Source organism: Lethenteron reissneri, chromosome 22, assembly GCF_015708825.2.
Source record: "Lethenteron reissneri isolate LAM-NWPU_2019-01 chromosome 22, ASM1570882v1, whole genome shotgun sequence".
Taxonomy (NCBI): Eukaryota; Metazoa; Chordata; class Hyperoartia; order Petromyzontiformes; family Petromyzontidae; genus Lethenteron; species Lethenteron reissneri.
Genome location: NC_083800.1, coordinates 11462080 through 11483400, shown reverse-complemented (window position 1 = coordinate 11483400; position 21321 = coordinate 11462080). Strand labels below are relative to the sequence as shown.

Genomic DNA, 21321 nt, shown 5'->3' with positions numbered 1-21321 from the left:
CAGGTATAATAAATAGCCCTGAATGTGGTTTAGAATGAGGTCACACACGGGGTTTATGGTGCGGTCTCGGGCATTGCCCCTGCTGTAAGAAAGTTTGTGGTGAGCTTAAGTTGTAATGGATTTCAGATATTGAAGGATGAAAACAGTGTTTAACCTTTAGCAATATAATCGCAAAACACGCACCTTCATTGATTCACACAAGGCATCCCGCCTTGTGTGATGCCATGCCGAGGCAGCCATACACCTGCTTATTCTTACTCGCGCGACTTAGTTCTGTTCACTCAATGGCGTTATATCCAATTTGCATTCGTGTTATAAAAAACATGTTCCCTATTACACTCATCGCATTCTGTCCAATTTGTGTTGTGAAAAAAAACACGCGGCATTATAGGAGAATTGGCTGCAATGTCATTTGCGAGTAATGTTTTAAATGTAGCAATTTGGACTGCGACACCGGCACACGCGGCCATCTCGTTTGCAGATGACGTCATGGGATCTTTTACACGTTCATTGTGGAGCAGACGATACGTAGTGTCTACGGTTGACACACCCGGCAGTGTTAACCAGAGTGGCCACTGGGCTCGAACCGCAAACCTCGGCAAACAAAAGCGGCAACCCTGTCGTGTCACAATCCAGATCTTGGTTGACATAGGCTTTTGCGTCATGGACTCTACTATGTAAATCATAGCTATCTTTCCTGTGAAAGGTATTTTTTTTTTATTTTACCAATCTCAGGCCCACTGAACTATATACAACAAACTAAACACAAAACGCAGTTCTAAAGAAATGTGTTTTAAATCTAAACACCTCGCCACAGCAGGCGAGGTGGTTAACATCTCGCCACTGTGGCTCCACTCATAACGCCAAGCACGCGTCCAGGCCTGACGTCACAACGCATAATCGGTGCGGATCACAGCGGCCGTGGGAATTGCTCGCCTCATCGTAACGAGTTTGGGCCTGCAAAAGTGTGGCCCGTGGGAACGTCGGCTACGCGCATGATGCAAACACAGTCACCGGAGGGGAGTTTCATTTGTTAAACTGGGCAAGCATGCCCAAACATCCCCCGCCCCTCGTGAAGGGGCATGCTTTACCGTGTATACTAACCCTGCATCTGGGCTGCCTGGGCAGATGTTCCTTTTGTGTTGTGCGGCACCTGCGCAGCCTCGGTCGTGGTTTTTCAGGCTTTCCAACTCGGGTTGAAAGCGTTTATGCATTGGCGCTGCTCATGTGTCCTGTCTGTAACATGGGGTCACGATGACTCTCGTTGTGATGATGCAGTACGATTAACGCTGGGTGCATCTTGCATCTCCAATCACGCTGGTTAAATGTGTCTCGTCGAAGTGGCTCGTGCTTTGGTCTTTGCTTTGTCGTCATAGTCGTCGCCACTCTTGATGATTTTTGCCTGCTCGGTTGTCCTTTGACTAAACTGAAAGAAAACCAAACTTTTTTGACGATTTTTTTCGTCACTGATTTCGTTCACAAAACTGACCACTGATCACGAGGACCGGAGTCAGAGACGCGCACTGCTCGTTGTTTGGGTACTCTGACATCAGCTCGATAAACGTGTTTGATTCCAAGGTAGAAAACCTCCTTTTCATATGTAGGTTTTTTTTTATTGTACCCCCTGCATTGGACAAAGAGGACGAGGTTGCGAGCCTTGTACATATTTTTTAATCCGGTTTTGGAACCCCTTTTTGACGGGGCCACTTCTCCCATAAACTGACATGTTGACATTGCGTGAAGTGGCTGTGAGACACTTTAACAAGCAGCGGTACACAGCCGGAACAGAGACACTTTTTAAATGCGTAAGCTCAACACAACACGAGTTTTGTGTACTTTTTAAAAATGTAATTGCAGTTCATTCTCAATGATATTACACATGTTTTTAAGGATTATTTTGGAACATTCGGAACACAAATCCAGATCGACATGTGGTTGGGGTACAGCGTGGGTACTCAAACATCATTCAAGACGTCTGGCCGGCATGGCAAAGTAGCCCAAAGTGACTTTCTAGAACTTTTCTGCCAGTAGTGGCATGAGCAAGCGATTTCGGGGCTGCACCCTTTGCCTTTGCTCTCGGTTCTACGTATGTATGTTGCACTTCTTTCGCCCCGTAGGTATCTAACCGTACTAATCGGTGGTGCAGGTTCAAATTATTGCACTGATATTGCACTGTTTTATTTGTTCAGATCTTCATAGGCAAAAGCCAGTTCTGATGGTTGTTATACATTTGCTTTGTTTTTTTCCCCAATACTGCAGCTTATCCATCCCTTCTCCTGTCTTAAGCTCTAGAAGGTGCATTCCAAATGTTAAAGCCGCAGTTTGTGTTTGAGACTTTTTAGAAGTATGACAGCCCACATTGAGACGTCAAAGTACTGTATGGTTTCCTTGACCATCGTTGTTGGTGGCTGGGTAACCTCGTGGTCATCGCAAACTAGATGAGAAACTTGTTTAGACAGAAATGCCGAGTCCTCGATTTACGCGGGAGATGCGTTCCTGAAAAGTACCGAATTAAAGCGTAAAACGCGTTCAGTGAAAGCAATTTCCCCATGAGAAATAATGTAAGGATAAAGTTTAGCGAGATACGATGTACGCACACACAGTAAGATGGTGGGACAAATAACTGAGGGTACGCCGCCGCGCTGCTGTTTCATTCCACGTACTGTATCGTGTATCGCTCAGCCATGCGGCTCAAGGAAGTAGTTTGTGGACCGCCCACAAACCGTATTATAACGGGTGCATTTTCCGCGTTGCAAAGTGTTCCCTAATAGAATAACCGTGTTACAGCAAAAGTGCCTTGTGTGAACACGTGTTAGGCGAGGACTCTCTGTCCAGCGAAATCCGTAATTGTGAGCACTCGATGGGTCTTCCCATCATGCCCTGCTGCATGGCACGTGGGCCTCGGCAAGGTAAGGTAAAAGTTAAAATGTAAGAAAAACGAGCCTACCTTTCTTTACCTTACCTTTTACCTTACCACAATACAATCAATCACTCTACCCTACCTTTTACCCTTTAGCAGGTAAGGTAAAAGGTAAAAAGCAACGAGCCTACCTTTACCCTACCTTTTACCCTTATCCCATACAAATTACCCGATTACAGGGTAATTACTGGGGTACTAAACATGAAAAAGGTTTATAACGGTAAATGCTAGGTAGAGCGCTTTATTCATATAGAATACTCTCGATGATTCCAATTTTACACACTTTCTTTGAACTCACTGTCTGTTGTTGTTGTCGTTGTTGTATCAAATTTTGTAACTCAATTTTAACCCACTTCCCAATATGGTATAGACTGCAAACTTGGTATACTTATGTCATACTGATGACAACACTATATTCTATCATTAAAAATATCTGTTTTTAAACATTATTTTTTATGTTATGTTTGGGCTTTGGTCTATTTGTCCACGGTCAACTGACAGTTGGCTGTAATTGGCCACGGTCCCTTATGTTATGGCAAACTTCGGGGCCACTTCCTGGAGTCGTGGAGTTCTGCCATTACTCGTACATTTCATAAAAGCGTGTTTTTAAAAAAGTTTTTTTTTTTAATATTACTTATTAAATGGAGGCCACGGACTGCGCCACGGAGCTTTTAGCGGTAAACAAGGTACCGTATTTACCGGGTAATACTTCGCGCTACCTTCACCCTACCGGGTAATTCTTCCGAGCTACCTTCACCCTACCCTTTACCCTTTTACCCGGTAAAAAGGGTAAATTACCTTACCTTGCCGAGACCTAACGGCACGTGATATCACCATAACCCGGTGGTCATCACATCTTTACAGGTTTCCACAGAATGGACGGTACCAAGTCACGCAGAAGCCGTGGAATGACCAGATATTCACTGCTATAAAGTGGACTTTAAGAACCATGGGGCTTTGTTTACAAGTCAACAGTTCCCAATTAACTGCGTTACGCTCCTCTACCAACCAGGATGCAGATGACCACAATACAGTTCTTCAGGAACTGTTGATGGTTTTTGAGTAATGCACGAGGTTGAGTGCTTTTTGTACGCATTTCTGAATGTTGTTTGAAATTCATGGTTTGCGGGCCTGCGCTGATTTTTTTGTTATAATGATGCTGTATTCTCATCATTCACAGACTCGAGTAAGCTTACTACTTGCCACTATAAGATATCACACATTTCAAAACATTTTTACATGCACAATTTAGTTGACTGCAAAAATGTAAGAACTATTTGCACAGTAAATTGGCCATCCAGGTCTTCCTCAAGATAGTCATTGAGTTTTGGTGGGTTCTCGCCTGATTACATAAGAAACGACAGATTTAAATCCAGGTTTAAAACAAATTAGACGTGGTACGGACTTGCTAAGGTCGTCTCTAAGAGTGCAGTACCGTTCCCTCGCTGACTTTTGTCTGTGATATGTAACACACCACAGAATCCCGTGGGATGCAATATCAGTGAAGAGGTAACATTCCATTCTATTCGTGCGCATGACAATATGTCGAGGAGCTGAATTTTAGTGTCGAGGTGTCGTTTTGCTATCCCTCAGTTGAAGGAGGGACAGCGGTTTTAAAATAAGGGACCAAGTGTGGATTGCATGGCCACAATTGCACTACTTTGGCTTGTCTTTAATGTATGTCTTTGTATGTCTATGAATATATGTATTTCTAAGAGTCTATATTTGTATTTATATTTGTCTCTGTGTTTACTATATGATCCATAGCTTCGTTTGCATGGCCACAACCACTATTTTCCATTCACGAAGGAGGTGTGAGCATCGGCCTGTTGATCTTCTGATGCGGTTGATGGTTACACCATCAAGGGGTCACGTTGCAACCCGACCGGTAGCAATGGGCAAGTAAAAAGGTGCAGAGGCAGAAGTGTGGTTTTTCTCGCCGACAAAATGCCAACTTGCGCATCTGGAAATTGGTGAGCCACCTTGACCTTGGTTCCTCTGCTGCGCGTCGCGTTTCGCGGAACGCACGGCACGCGTGGCGCTCGCTGCATGCAAATTATTTTCGTGAAACGGAAACTCTGCTGGAAGTTGTCCCTGCGTGGTATGTTTTGCAGGGGGTGTGTTTACTCCGTAAGGACTATAATTAGAGTGTTTGCTTGATATAATCTATCTCCAGCTCTGTGCCAGTACACTGCTGGATGAAGTCCTGTCCCCACACTGGTTCATCGAGGTGGTTTGATCATACATCACCACAACAGTGGGTTGCTGAAGGAGGGCCTGAAAATTATTTCGGACATCACTCTGCAGTGATGTTAGCCGTGGCCGGAAATGAACTTGCCTCGGTGGCGAGATGTTAACTACCTCGCCTGGTATACGGGAGGTCGTGGGTTCGATTCCGACCCTGTCGCCTGCTGTAGATTTGGAGTTTGCGTGTCTCTCTCTCTCATCATCATGGTGGCTAGGAGATGTTAACTACCTCGCCTGGTATTCGGGAGGTCATAGGTCCGATCCTCACCCTGTCGCCTGCTGTAGATTTGGAGTTTGCATGTCTCTCTCTCTCATCATCATCATGGTGGCGAGATGTTAACTACCCCCCAGGTATACGGGAGGTCATGGGTTTGATTCCGACCCTGACGCCTGCTGTATATATTTGAAGTTTGCGTGTTCTCCCCGTGGTCTCGTGGCTTTTTCTCCGAGTGCTCCAGTTTTTCCCTCCACATTTAGAAACTTGCGTTTTAAAGTATTTGGCTGCTATAAATTTCCACGCGATAAGTCACTTGGTTGAGCTATCATTTGTGGCCAAGTCGCTTTTGAAAAGAGCTATATAGCTCAGTGGGCCTTACCTGGTAATAAAAAAAAATGGCCCGATTCAGAGCACAGTCGGTGAACCACTGCACTGCCACTCTTCTCTGTATACTTAATAGTGCTTATAAAAATACAGATACCTTCATTGGCATAGCATCCTCACAGTTAAGGCAACTACGTGTATATTGCATTCGTGTGGAGGTATGCATGATAAGCAATTGATTCCTTGAGTAGAAACCAGTGAGAGTTTTAACACTCGGGTTCAGCGATGCTTGAAGGTATCTTATCAAACGCATGCGACACCAGGATTGGCAAAGCTTGCAGCCCCTGTATCGCGTTACTCGTACAACGATCTGAGAAGTGCTATGAATGTAATTGTATTCGGATGCCAATCACACTAAAATGGAAATGTGGTTGATTTTGGACCATAATATTTTGAAATTGGCTGCATCGCATGGCTTTACTGGATATGGGCATTCCAAACGTATTGACTATGTCTTTGTACGCTGTGTTGGGTAATACCGTTTTGATACTGGGCCATCTACTCGCTCATTGACAAGTGACACCAATGCAGGACTACAGAGTTCATATGTCAATGTTAAATTCAAGGGCCAATAGAGGCAATTCAACCCCACCAATACCTGCTTCGGTATTTACTACGTGCACTATATAAAATATCTAAATCGAGATCCCAGTTTTTGTTTGCAATGGTAAACCTGATGCTTGCTATATACAAGGAGGGGAGTTTTACGAACACTGCGGTTTATTAACATATTAATGGCGCTTATTTATCACGCTGTGAATTGGTTGTAGGTAATTTGGGCGCCGGCGGTGGCGAAATGTTAATTAGCTCACTTGGTATGCAGGAGGTCGTGGTTTCCAACCCGACTGTGTCGCCTGTATTATTTGAAGTCCACGTGTCTCTCTCCCTGTGGTCGTGTGGATTTTTCTCCAGGTTCTCCGGTTTTTTCCTCCATTTAGAATCAAGCCACTTCGTTGAGCTATCGTTTTTTTCTGAAAAAGAGTTAAATAGTTTAGTGGGTCTTACCTGGTAAAATAAAAGTACAGTAAATTACAAACCCGAGTGATGACCGATTGTGAGCAAGTCTCTTCCCCCAATGTCAGGTTAAATATAATCGTTCGATAACACTTGGAGACTTCCACATACACCGTGGAAATGCTCATTAGACGATTTAATTATGAGTGACTTAATCCCCATTGGCTGCGACTGCACAGTGTTTGTGTGAAAAATCATCTTCCTTACATATTGCCCTCTTGCTTCCCAAGCAAAGCTTTCCATACTCTGGTTTTTTCGGTAAAGTCACGCGTTCAATAATTTCAGTAGCGGCGCCTGGTTATCGTGCTGTGATTTTCGCGTTTCACGTTTTGAGTCGCTCAACTAAAGTGCATTGGGCCCCCCCACCCTCGCACCCCCCACCCCCGCCGATGCCACTCTTCACGCCGTGTTCAGGGCGCCTGGACGATGTCCCGCGGCGTCACTCGGCGGGGGCAAGATTTGAACCCTGACCCCCCCCCCCCACCTCCTCCCGCACAATCTGTTTCCCCGGAGGCGATTTCTCGCTAATCACTATCCACGATATTTTCCCCCTTCTCTTGTTCCACGCCAAAACACTGCCTGCTATTTTGTTGGCCTCATTCTGCCTGAAGATTTCCTCCCTTGCACTGTCATCTTATTATCAAAGTCGTAATTTGTAGTTAGCAAAGCATTATTTCGGCAGAGGCGCATCAGAGCTCATCAATTAAATAAAAATAAACCATTGTTCGTGTTTGGCACGTACAAATCATCTACAGACATACCATGAATGAGCAATCGATAAAAATTATCAGGTGGCTGCAGATATGACTCGACCCACATGTAAGACAGGCACCGCGTGGCTTGCCCCCCCCTCCCCCTTTGCAGTGTCTCATCATCTTGTCCCTCCCTCCCCCGTCCTGAATCACGTCTGCACTTATCGTTAAGCATTTTCCAGGAACAGATGAAAATCTGTCATTGGAAAGCGTGATTGCGCAGTGTCCCCCCCCACCCAGTCCTCTGCCCCAAATAAAACAGTGGCACGCCCCGGGCGTCATTGCTCGTTGTTGGGAGAGACGTCAGCCAGTTAGTCATGGATGCAAGTTTGCATTTGTGCGATGGGGCAGTATCCCCCCGACTCTAGGATGTCGATAGCTGCGCTTGATATTTTGTCTGGTGGGGGGTGGGCAGGCAGCCGCGGGTGGTGAGGTTTCTCTTTTTTAAAGAGGAAAGGCAGCTGTTCCCATGTGTTGACAGGTTCTGACGGAAGGTCTAGACCCTACTATCAACCTAATAACCATCGGCAACGGAGGACTTGGGAATGGTAGACGAACAGGCAGTCGCAATCGAGGGTAACGAGTTTTGAAGTTCAGCGGCATGGTTTACGATGCAGGAGACAAAGCGTTTAGACTGCCAGAATAAAATATGTCGGCAGGGAGAAGTTATCTCCCTCACCTGGCATGCAGGAGGTCGTCGGTTCGATCCCGGAGCCTGACGATGCCTTCTGTGGAATATTTGGAGTGTTCTCTCTCCGCCGTGGTGGTCACGCGGATTTTTCTCTGGGTTCCTCCGGTTTTGCCCTCAAACATTTATAAACACGCGGCGTTTAGATTCATTGGCCCCGACTATAAATTGCAACATGTGATAATACACGCCACTTCGATGAGCTATTATGTGTGGCCAGGTCGCCTCTGAAACGCAGCTCGGTGGGTTTTACCGGGAAAATAAATAAATGAGTAGAAGGGCAGTGGCCACTCGAGGACCTTCAGAAGAGGCGATAGGATGCAACACGTCCATGATGGGAGTGGCATAAGAGATCGACAGGGGCTGGATCATGAATCACGTGGAAAGGGTATATTTTTTTGTTGTTATAGAGTTGACTTTGGCAGGCTACCCCCAATGTGGGATACATATTCTGTTTTGGGGTAGACCCACAGGTCGTGCTGTGTTGGGAGTTGCTCTTTTTTGCGAAACTGAGATTGTTATGAAAAAACTACCTCTTTTCGTGAAAAAAGAAACTCGTGACTGCAATCACTCGTGATTATTTTTTTTTCTTTCCAGTCGAGTTACATAGAATGCCATCTTCCGGTGACAACACATTGGCCAAGATCTTCCGTAACCGATGAATGTATTGGTTTAAAAGTCGACGCTTCATATAAACACCGTGTTTTGGCAGACTGGGTGGTGGTTACCGAGGTTTACTTGGCAGCCCATCTCGGTGTGTTGCCTCGCCGATTCTCCCATGTCGAAACTGCTCCGGCGAGCTTTGCGCAGAGCCCATGAAGGGACCACTCTGTCAGTGCCAACACCTCTGCTGACTTCCTAGGATGCTTCTAGATTTGAAGCTTTCGTGACTGCAAGGATTCATACTCTTAGTTCTTTCGGTAAAGTCACGTAGGTAAAAAATGAAATTAAAATTAATAAAAATAAAATAATAAATCACGACGTTTCGGGGGCAACACAAGTCTCCGTCATCAGGTGGGACCGTCACAGCCAGATTTGCTGCATCACTTTACCTACGTGACTTTACCGAAAGAACTAAGAGTGATTCCTAGGACGCTGCGGTTGGCGTGACGGTTATTAGCTCGCTGGACTTGTGATCCAGACGTCTCCGTTTCGATTCGACCTCCCGGCGTGGCAGTTGAGACCGGGGGGGGCCCCCCCCTCCGTGTCTGCCCACAGCATGGTTGAGTCAACAGGTCGCGCATGTGTGGCGAGGTAAAGTGTTGATACTCTCACCTCTTCCAAGATGTCTGGCCAGTGTAGGAAAAATAGACAAAATTACCCTCTGGACGGTGTTCTCTGGAGCAGTGACGTGAGCAGGCAATTGCAGGGCTGCTCCTTTGCTCGTTTACCTCTCTCCCTGTTGAGGTGCCCAGCTACCCTTTGCTGTGGCTCCTCACCAGGGGGAGGTGATCGCTTATCCACCCCACAGAGATGGTGATGATTATGAGAGTGGTGGCCGAGCCAACTGTGCCCACAATATTAACCCCATGATCTCATGATTTGGGGGCCCTCCTGTTGCGTCGACTGAGCGATATCCCCGCCTATGCTTTACTGTTAATGGCCATTAAATTATAATTCCTCCCCTTCTGTGTTAGCCCAGCTGGCTGCTGTGCGAGGGTTTGCTGGATGTCTGTTGAAAGGCCCTTCGCATGCGGCAGCGGCCAGAGCGATGTGTGTCAGGCCGATCCTTGCCATGGCACTTTGAATCTCTTCATGGCAGTAAATAAACAACACCTCGTAATAAACGTGTTCGTTATTTGTGTTGTTACTCAGCAATAAGAGGTTGGCATCAGCCATTTATCATCAGCTATGGTCAAGCCACTGCCGGATGAAGGCCAACAAGAGCCATTGCCCATAGATTTACAATGCTGCGATGTTAATACTCCACCTGGCACCAGCAAACCAACTGATGTCACGGCTAGATTTCTCTCCATGGATGCGTTCCATTCCATTTCCGAGGCTCAATCGAAAATTATTGTTGACCGTCAGCCAGCATCCCTTCTCTAACGACGCAGTGGCGATGTTAACTACCTTGCCTTGTATACAGGAGTTTGTCGATTCGATCCCGACCCTGACGCCTGCTTTATATTTGGAGTTTGCATGTTATCGCTTTCTCCCCGTGGCCGCGTGGATTTTTCTCTGGTTTTCTCCATTCAGATTTAGTAACATGCGGTTTAGATTTTTCTTGGCTGCTATACATTTCCACGTGATAAGCCACTTCGTTAAGCTATCATGTGTGGACAGGTAAAGCTCAGTGGGCCTTACCTGGTAAAATAAAAATCAGCTTTTTAGTTTTTTAAATAGTTTAATGAATTGTTCTTCCCAAGATCACTTACTTTCTCATCATTTTGAACGTCAGAAGCCTTACGTGTATGTTCTCGGATCCACGTGTTCTTCTTTCTGTCACTCGATGTAATTTTTACAGGCGTATCACCTCTCCACGCTTCTTTGCACATTGCAAACATGTTTTGGTTCAATTTGTTTACCGTAAATGACCGTGTTTCTCATAACTGTTGACGAGGTTAAAATGTCAAATGAGTGCGATGAATTATATAACAGTCTGGGATGGCAAAGTTGTCGGGACAAGTGGGCTTTAAACATCTTTCCCTGATGTGCATATTCCAGTGAGCTTCACAGAACATTGCTGCAGCTGATTAGACCAATAAATGATGCCTGCTGCAGAAACTACACGAATTATATTTCAGCCCTAAAGCCCTTACGATACATCCTTGGGGGGTGGGGGGGAAGAATTGAATAAGCTCCTGTAGTTGTAGCCTAATTAACAAGGGAAGTTATATGAATATTTTTACTTATTTCAAGAGCCGTAATTTCAATTCGTTTTTAATTACAACTTGTAAAGGCGCGGCACAGTATTCGCTGGAGAAAGAGAGAGAGAGAGAACAATCCAGGGGCACGAGGGACCGCAGACAAGCAGCCAGTGGCCACGTGGTGAGCCAGAAACTACAGTTATCCAAGCTCTGCTGCCCTCTAGATATTACGATTTTTTTCAGCCAATGAATGAGTGTTTACATGTGGGAGGAAAACCGGAGCTCCTGGGGAAAAGGCACACATGCGAGGGTACAACACTCTATCCCGTTATGTATGGAACAGATGAAGTCCACATTTGCTGTATTGCATTCTCCTCGAAAGACAGGTTATGGTTCCCTGTCGCTCGCGGGAAGGGCGTTTCACAACATTCGTGTGGTCCACCAACCCTCGCCTCCACGGTGCTTGATCATTTGTAGTTCTCAATATATCAAATAACAGCATCATGACTGGAAAATACACATTTACCGTATATATATGTTTTGCAACGGTCAAAAGATCATATCTCAAGTTTTAAGACCCAGTTGATTAAAACTTGCTTAAACAATCGCTGCTGGAGACTTATGCTTTGCAAAGCCAATTGACTGACTGTTGCACTAAAACGTGTATTTATTTACGTGGAGAGACACAATGGAGGTCTTAGTTTTATCCTTTAGTTCCAACCGCATTCACATGGGCTCAGCAGCATTACGAGCGTGGGGGCAGGAAGGAGGTCCCTTGCCCCCCCCCCCCCCCGGTGGACAAAGCTACGAGTTGGGGGGACCCCCTTGATAACCACCATGAGAGATTTTTCAACAACAGTGTAAAAGAACAACAACTGATTTTGCGAAGACGGAGCGTCCCTACAGCGTTAAATGTTCGAGACCGTGAGCGTAACGATGTGATTTAGGCAAGAGGAGCCGGGGATACATAATAGCCTGGGTGCGATCGTGTGAGACAAATACAATATTGGGGGGGCCCACTTGACCGATTGTTGTCGTACCCCACCGAGCTGATCAATGTAGTTACTTTGCGCAGCTGCATGGGCTTTTCACGTAGCGTCGTGTGATTGCGAGCATCCGATCTTAATGCCACTCTCTCCTGCAATCGTATTTTGGAAGCACGGATATGCAAGCACATTCACAATTGTTTGCCGCAAAAAATAAGTTTTTTTTGCGGCATGGAAAAACTCATATCTGGCTGCAAATGCAATCTCGGATTCTGAAGGGCTTGGTCGCCCATGACGGGAATGCATGGTCGCAGGGCAGGTAGTTTGCTTGTTTGCATTCCAGTGTTTATGATTTGCATTGTGATGTTGATTTATGCGGCTGTATAAAAAACAACCTCTGTTTCCGAGTGAAAGCTTTACCATGCACTTTGTTAGTAAGATCGTAGAGCCGTGGGGGGGCTTGGCAATATATTTTTTATGGAGCTGTGCTCGTGTAAACAATAAACAGTAACTTTTTGGGTGCTGTTACCATAGTTGCACAGATGTCTGCACAAACACGAAAAGGACAAAGATATTGTCGGCGCGCAGATCGTGGTTTCTCCAGTGTTTTACCTGACCGCCTTTGTCTTCCCACCGCTAATCTTAATGCGCCGCACACCCATTGCTCATTTTAGGTTCATTTCACCTTGGGGAGGCCTAGGCCCAGTTTTAGATTCCAATTATCGCCGGGGTTGTCGTCCACGCCCAGGAATTGAGCCAGGGTCACCAGGAGTGTCTCAAACCGCGTGATCTCTATGGCAACTGCTCCTGATACACACAACAATCCATACACACACTATTCCTGTATATCCTGTACAATACTTTTAATATACAAAGTTGGTGATTGCTGCCAAGACCGGGACAAGGCGGAGGTACAAGTCAGTGGGTAGATTGAAGGATGATATTAGAGCACTTGTAGGAATGGCATGTAACCCTAATGCACCCTTCTTGCATTTTCATTGCTCCATCGCACGCATTCAGATAAGCTTCTGCGGCCGTCTGGAATGCTCTTGCCTTCCACTACAACTAGGAAGCCACTGGAGCTATGCACTTTTAAATCTATATTGAAAACTCATTTATTTAGAACTGTTTTTTGTGTTTAGTTTGTTGTCCTTCCCCCTGCATTACCCACTGGCAGAGCCAGGATTTAAAAAAATGTGAACGTTGGTTCAACTCCCGCGCCGGGAGACGGAACCGGCAACCTCTGGATTGCAAGTCCAGTGTGCTGACCATTACACCGTGGTAGCATCTCTTATAATAGGATAAATCAAAAGTTGACAGTTTTGTTACCCCGTGGTGTTATATGTAAAACCATTTATCATTCGTGAAAAATTTGTTTTTCATCAATTAAATGATGAAGTAATTGCGTGAATTTTTAGTTGTACAAATGTTTAAACTTAATTTGAATTCGAAAAAAAAATATTCCTGGTGCTACTTTTTCACAACAAAGTGTGTACGTGTGTATGTGTTTCCAAAATATCAGCTAAATTACCTCAAGATATCCACCCATAACAATGTCACACCGAGCATGTGCAAAATTACCACGTTCATTTGGTAAACCATGCGGATATACGGGCTCGTTGAGAATCTCAGCTTTTTTAAGTCAAGAGGTTTTGATCATTGTGCAACATCTCAAGTGCATCTCGGTGCGAAGCAACAATGCTGGAAATCAAACGTCCTTGTGCAGCCGCCCATCAAGACGAATACCAACGCAATCTCGTTATCCGCCTTCATTAAAAAAAGGCCCAATTGTCATTTGCTTCTGATCATAACCCCACCGTAAGCTGTACATGTCCAGGTTGAACCTTTTTTAAATGTTTTTTCTTTAGTTGATAAGAGCCCCGGTAAAAGGCACAGACATTGCGTAGGCCGAAGCCTGAACTCAGGACTCCTGGCATCTGGGAAGGGCAGAAGGTTGGGGCTCGTGCACGTTGAACCTTTAAAATGCAAACATAGTGCACATTTAGATTTCATACGTGACACAAACTCTACGCCTTTTGTGTTCACCGAGCAATTCCGTCTGCCGTATTTAATTCCTTTACTGTTTTTGCCGCCGTGCTGAATTGGCGAGCACACTGGATTTGGAATCGAGAGGTTCCACTGGTTCAATCCTCGCGGCGCGGCGCTGCAGTTGAAACAATGCAGCAAGGTTTCTCAAATCCTCCTCCCACCCCAGCCTCTGTCCACCCAGCAGCAGAAGTTGTTACGGCACAGTTCAGAATCAGAATTTGCATTTATAATGGAGGAATCCGATGAGCAATGAAGCTGCAGTTTTCACAGATGAGGGGGGGGGGGGGTAAAGCATGGGTACTCCCACCTCTTCCAAGATGTTTGGCTTGGAAGAGTAAGCCAATTGTTCTCCAGAACTCCCTCTAGCGTAGGCCTCTCCGCCAGCAGTGGCGTTAGTCAGTAAATGCACGGTTTCACCTTCACTTAATTTTGTTTAGTGTGGCATTTCAGCCAGAGGTCGCAAACGGGTTTTGATTCCTTACCCGTACCCGGCCGCAACAGGGTCGAAAACGGGTACCCGTACCCTACCCGATACCCGGCTACCCGTACCCGGCCGGGTATCGGGTAGGGTACGGGTATCGGGTACCCGATTTCGGCCTCTGGGATGAAGCCATGTTGCAGACGCGGGTGGGTTGATTCTAGGAACTTGAATTGTGAGAAGAGACAAGACGTTGGGAAATGAGTGACAAACGGTGACTCACCAGTGACTCACGGCCTACCCGTACCCGGCCGCACCAGGGTCGCAAACGGGTACCCGTACCCGGCTGAGTACGGGTAGCCGGGTATCGGGTAGGGTACGGGTCTCGGGTACCCAGTTGCGACCTCTGATTTCAGCTCACTTTTATTCTACTGCTTACTCCTGATTTACATGTTCTCGGTTCTAAACTTGAGAAGACATTACCCCCACACAGTGCTGTGGAGACTCCTGAAGCTGTTCAATGGTTGAGGTGGAATCTCTGGGCGGAGTCCAGCAGAGAATGTTTTCTTTCCACTCCACGTTGTGGGTGAACACATTTCACGGGCGGGATTTACAGACATAGTCTAAACAGTGTACAGTAGCATTTTGTTCGGTTTGTAAAAAAAAGTCTCCCGACTCCTAAACACAGCAGAATAAAGATGTAGGTGACTGTGTGCGCGTGTTTGTGTATGCAGCAAATTTGTATAATTCTGCTATTTCTTTGTACGGTTTGAAAAGTCTTGGTGAGCCTCAGGACTAATCTTCCGTAGGTTGCCGCTTCAGAATGTTTGGTCACAAGACTACTTCTTGGCAAAGTCTCAAAACCCCCTGGACTAGTCACTCAAAAAACTTACCATGCAGCTCACCAACATCAGTTCCCAGATCTGTAAAGCTTTCTGGTAAGATTGTAAATTAATTCTTAACAAAAAATATATATTCTTCTTCTTGGTTCTTTCGGTAAAGTCACGTAGAATGGAAATATTAAAATAATAAAAATAAAACATAATAAAATAATTCTCACGACGTTTCGGCCACAACGCAAGCAGCCGTCCTCAGGTGGAGAACTATTTCATTATGTTTTATTTTTATTATTTTATTATTTCCATTCTACGTGACTTTACCGAAAGAACCAAGAAGATGAATCCCTGCAGTCACGAAAGCTTTAAATCGAAATATATATTCTTGTTTAATTGTGTCATGCTGTGTAAGGGTTTGATAAGCGCGTGCCTGGCGTGCATATGCGTTTGTGCCACTGCTCGTGTTTTGTGTGTTCACCTCTAGACCTGCATCTCCCCCCCCCAACAACTAAAGCGAAGCGTCCTTTGTAGAGTCGCTTGTCGGCTTGCTATAACCGTGCACTGTTTGATATTCATGGCTCGTCAAACGTCAAAGTGTCTCCCTACCTCAGTGTCAGAAGTGCTCATCTCTCTTGGTAGGCCTAGACCATTGCTGGAAGTGCCACATTCCTATAATTTGGCCAGTATCATCATGTGACAACAAACTGTAGATTGCCTATGAAGTGATACCAATTTGAGTGTACCACTTATAAAGCCATGTAACACTTGATTTGTTGTTTATATATGTTTGTGTGCACACTGTGTAGCTTTACAAACTCAAAAACACAACAACGGTGCGGATTGTGTAAAATGTGTCACTGATTTATATGTCAAGAGCACAAGTGATTTTCGTGATTACGTCGTCAGAAAGTGAGAGAAAAGACCTCCAGTGAGAGAGGCGTGGCGATGCAGAGGGATTTAACAGCATTGGGGCAGTGAGCTTTGATGTCTGTGAACAGAGGGGCAGCAGGCAGGAGGGGAAATGCGTATTTGCGTCATAGCTTTTGACCCAGTAAAATTCACTAAGACGTCTCTTTCTTGTTCGTTTGAGCACACTTAAGAAAATCGTGACAGCAATTCCCTCCGTGGGGATTTTTGGCAGCTAATCGCGTGCACATTTCCACCGCCTCGTATTTGCATTCAGGCCGACGACGACCGGGGCACGTAGCGTGTTATTACAGAAGGCCTCACTCTGACATTTGCTGACCCAAGTCTCAGATTATATAAACGTTAAATGAAATAAACATGACCTCGTCCAAAACGTTTTTTTTCTCTCTTTTATCAACCCAGCGACGATCTATCGTCGCACGTAATCGCTGTTTACTCGAACGTTCATCTTTTGCAAAAAAAAATTTGTTTATATATGTTATTTTAAACGTAACCCTTAGATAGCAACGATTTCTGTTTCGGCATCCGGCATGTGCTACTGTTAGTCGCAAATCACGATTAAGCTATTGCCACATATCTTTTATTACAAACATTACTATGTTTAAATTAAATGTCTTATTTTCTTTACACCAGAAATTGCGGCGTTTTTGGTTTTGTATATTATTTATTATCTGCGTTGTTTATTTCTCTGTTTTAAGCAACTGTATCAACCACGCATGCAAGATTAATGGCAGTATTCCCCCCCCCCCACATATCGTTGATTGTTTTGCCATCGATCCATCAGCTATTGCCTCCCTGGCCTTTTGTGCCAGAATCTCTGAGGCAATGGAAATTCACATTTTAGTCCTCCGAATGCCTCCTAGAATACCACTGTGCCGGGCGGACACGGATGAACTGACTTTCCCCAGCCACGCTGGGATGGAGATGGTGCATTCAGTTCACTTTTTTTATTTGTCAAAACAATTGACTTTTTCAATACGTGAGTCAAATTTTCTCAGAGTTCTAGATAATTGCTGTCAATATTATATCCCATTTGTTATACGTATTCTTAGGGTCGGTTCACAGTGATGACGTCATATTTAAGACCGGGAGCAGGTAGATTGCTTCACTATTCTTGCAATTCGCTTGATGATGCTGGATATAATTGCCAGTGAAACGTCGTACTCAAATTGTACATTTTGTGGATTTACTCTCCAACACACCGGTGGGCTCGAGTAGTAACTAATTGCCTCGTTGTTTAGGTGACAAATCCCTTACTGGCTGTATCGGGTGGTGGAGCATTACGGCACATTTCTACTTACGCGATCTAACCCAAAAACCTTTATCATTAATTGTTAGGGTGGTTTTTAAATATTGATCGTGAGGTTGCCTAACTTGTGGAACTCCCCAGAAACCCTGTGTTGTGTCACGCAGACCAATACCATTGGCTCAGGATACACGAACGCTCGGTTGTGGAATTTCTAAGATAAATTAATAAAAGATTGTGCGGCAGTATTGCCGCGTCTTCCTCCCGGTTGCTTTTCTGCACAGCAAAAAGAAATTGATAAATGTCCAACCTAGAGACGAATTGTTCCGTTGCCGTGTGAAGATGCTCTGCCGACTGGGAATGGGAGTTGTGAGTTGCATTGAGCCTGACTCAGAGTCATAGGTGCAATGCAGCTTAATTAACATGAAAGTGTGTTAAAGTTTGAAGTAACAAAAAATCTCCATACTCAAATAAATATTGGGTGGTACTCATCCGCAGCTCGAATTAGCACGGTTGGCTACGTACGGTGCAAAAGAGGACCAGCATACATTTATCCATCCTAGCTTGTGTCCCTGGTGAAAAATTACATCTTCCCATGGCAGGGGACCACTGTTAACTTCTCACAAAGCCGTTATTATTTTAATAACTCTGACAGGATGATGAGCAGAGTCTCCTTCTGACTGGAATTTAAATTCGCAAGCCTCGTGTTTTGAGCTATGCTATGATGCCACCTGTCCAAAAAGTGAATTCACGTCTACATAAATAACAGTTTGTTGTTATCACACAGAGCGTTTAAAAAAAACTAAAATCTTTTTGTCGTGAGTCACCGTGTTGAGTCGAATAGTTTGGTGTTGTTGTGTTGTTCCAAAAAACATGTTGTTTCACTTCCTGGATTTGTTTTTATTTCCCGACTTCTTGGATCTTGTCCTTTTTGGCTCTTGCCATGCTTGACGTAGATTCCAGCGAAACAAGCGTACTTGGTCCGTTCAACGCTTGTACACCACGTGACAATTAAATGTTTGGCCGTCCCAGGTGATGCAGGGTCTTAACGACACAAATTTGGCCAGTTAGTTACATTGGCTGACCCAAAAAAATTCTAATTCTGGATCGTAATATTGTTTGTGAACACGCACGTGGTAAGTGAAAACACATGTCTGTTGGTTTGCCGTGCGCAGCAAACGGTCTGGAGGAGATGGTGGAGGAGCTCAATAGCGGCAAGGTGATGTACGCCTTCTGCAAGGTTAAAGACTCAAAGGCTGGCCTCTGCAAATACGTCCTCATCAATTGGGTGAGTGGGTCCGAGTGTGCACGTATACTCGTCAGTATGCGCAGTTTAATTAAACTAAACTATTTTTATGTTACCAGGTTAGGCCCACTGAGTTGTGGAGCCACCTGGTCACAAAGGGTTACGCAACGAAGTGGCTTATCATGTGGAAATCTATTGCAGCCAAATACTCTAAACACATGTTTCTAAATGGGGAGGGAAAAACCGGAGGACCCGGAGAAAAATCCGCGCAACTACGGAGAGAACATGCTAAATCCAAATAAACAGGCATCGGGTTCAGGATCGAACCCACGACCTCCTGTATACCAGGCGAGTTAGTTAACATCTCGCCACCGTGCAATGAAGCTTGTGGTTCACGCACTGTTGTACAGTCACAGTGACCCACATTCAATTCCTCGCCATGCACAACACGAGTAGTTGGCAATTTACATCATGGGCCCTCCTTTGCCAGTACCTAAATATGAGAAGGAGTTTTCCCGTTTTATCTGGCAACAAAACAGGTGTTAAGTTGTTAAAGCACCAAACTGAAACTTTTTACAACGAATCATGTCTGCATTAACCACAATGCTTGTGGTCAAAATTCAAACAAAAAACACTGATAATATATGCATTGTCTTTGAAACTGATTGCTGTACGCCTTTTGGCCTCACACCGTTTGAGACGAGGCTCAAAAGAAAGCTGTCTCTGGTGTGGACCAATCAGTTTCAAGGACAATGCATTTTGACCACAAGTATTGTGGTTAATGCAGACATGTATTCTTGTTAAAGGTTTCATTTTGGTGTTTTAACAACTTAACACCTGTTTTGTTGCCAGATAAAAGGGCAAAAACTCATTTTCATAGTAAGCAATTGTAAACAGAAACTGGCTTGGGCTGGCCCTTGGTCGACTCGGCCTAGAGTGAGTACCTTGTGTTGTGCGTTAAGGCCTCACACGGCACTGGGTAGGCAAGGGCAGTGTGGCATGGGGTGTTGACCACAAACCCCCTCTCATGCAGTCTCTCTCGGCGATCGTTAGCATCTCTTGCAGCAACACCATACAGGTAATGGTTGGGAGTCATTTTTGTAATAAGTGGCATTGAAATGGGCAACACATTGAGCTGTGACCCTAGAGATCTGTGTTTGATACCTGGTCGTGCGCAACACCAGTGTCATTGGCAACTTTTATCGCTTGTCATACTGTATTAGAAAAAAATTTGGCTGGCTGGCTGCCTGGCTGACGCACGGGTGATGTCACCGCACATATCCCCGTAATGGCGTTAACGTCACGCCTACCTCCCCCCCAACACCCACCCTTCACCCCGGCCGTGTATCCCATGTAAATGGGCGGGCAGTGCTCGTCATGTAAAACTACTAATAATGTTATTGGCAATTATATTGCGCCCATTACGTGAGCGAACATCACGGAGCGCAATCTATAAATAGGGTCTCTACTAGGTTGCCTCCACCTCAAATGGGTACAAGGTATGGATGAGTCGCCAACACCATTGTTGGAGAGACAAAGGTGGCAGGTTGCAGTCGTCCCCCCACCACCAATGGCATGCCACCCTTTTACGGCGTTTTGCAAACACCTCGTCACTTTATTATTAACACCACGACCTGATTTGCATTGCCTCAAACGACACTTAGGTCGCTGACAGCGTCATCATGCGTCCTTTCTCGTTATCTGTCGCCGCTCAGCCATCGCCTCCGCCACCTACCCTGTAAATCGCTTTGGTTGACGTCGTTTCGATATTCATCGTCGTACCTTTCAGGAAAGCATCCCTGACGTAAACCGGGCTATTGCTGTATGTTGTTTTGGCGTGTTGCAGTGGCGTAGCGGACTCACGCACTGCACTATGAACCACAGCGACCCGGGTTCAACACCTAGCCATGGCTGACATCGGTGGCGAGTAATCAAACTAAACCGGTCCTGGGTCTCTATTTAATTAATAACCTGGGTAAAGAATAGTCAAACAAATGACCACTTAGTCTAGCAGTGGATGGGCCGAGGGCTCTAAATGATTATTTGCGGTATTTTCTCGTGTTTTCATGTGGTAGAATGATATCCCCATGTGAACTTCTCAGCTGCATACCTCTTGACAGCTCTTAGCCTCGTGTCGTGAATAACTTAAGTGCGTTTATTAATTCATTGTGCTGGTGGCAGCGATATCGTTACAGACATGTGAATATTTGGGTCACTGAGTCGGGGTTTACCGAATTATTGTTCAGTAGTCGCCAACGTGTCGTATTTGACCTCAATAATACAGTTTCAAAGACAATGCATATAATATCAGAGCATGTTTTTTTTTGCATATTCACCACAAGTATATGTGGTTAATGCAGACATTCTTTGCAAAAGGTTCAAGTTTGGTGTGTTAACATCTTAACACCTGTGTTATTGCCAGAAAGGGTAAAATCTTTCCTATATTCTTATATCAAGAGATACATTTTTGCATGCTCGTGAAAGCCAAATAATAACAGTAATTGTGGATGATCCCAGGAAAAAGCGGGCGTTTTCAACAGATTCCTTGCTTCTGTGGCTCATTACCGTGACCCTGGGCGCC

General features: G+C 45.2%; 1 protein-coding gene across 2 annotated transcripts in view; it reads left to right on the top strand.

Annotated features, from left to right (window-relative positions):
* Positions 1-21321, top strand: part of LOC133345632 (drebrin-like protein) — a 99304-nt gene that overhangs the window by 26047 nt on the left and 51936 nt on the right. For both annotated transcript variants that reach the window (XM_061556566.1, XM_061556565.1), the window contains exon 3: positions 18670-18782. In XM_061556566.1, the coding sequence (XP_061412550.1) occupies positions 18670-18782 (113 nt within the window). The remainder of the gene's footprint in view (positions 1-18669; positions 18783-21321) is intronic.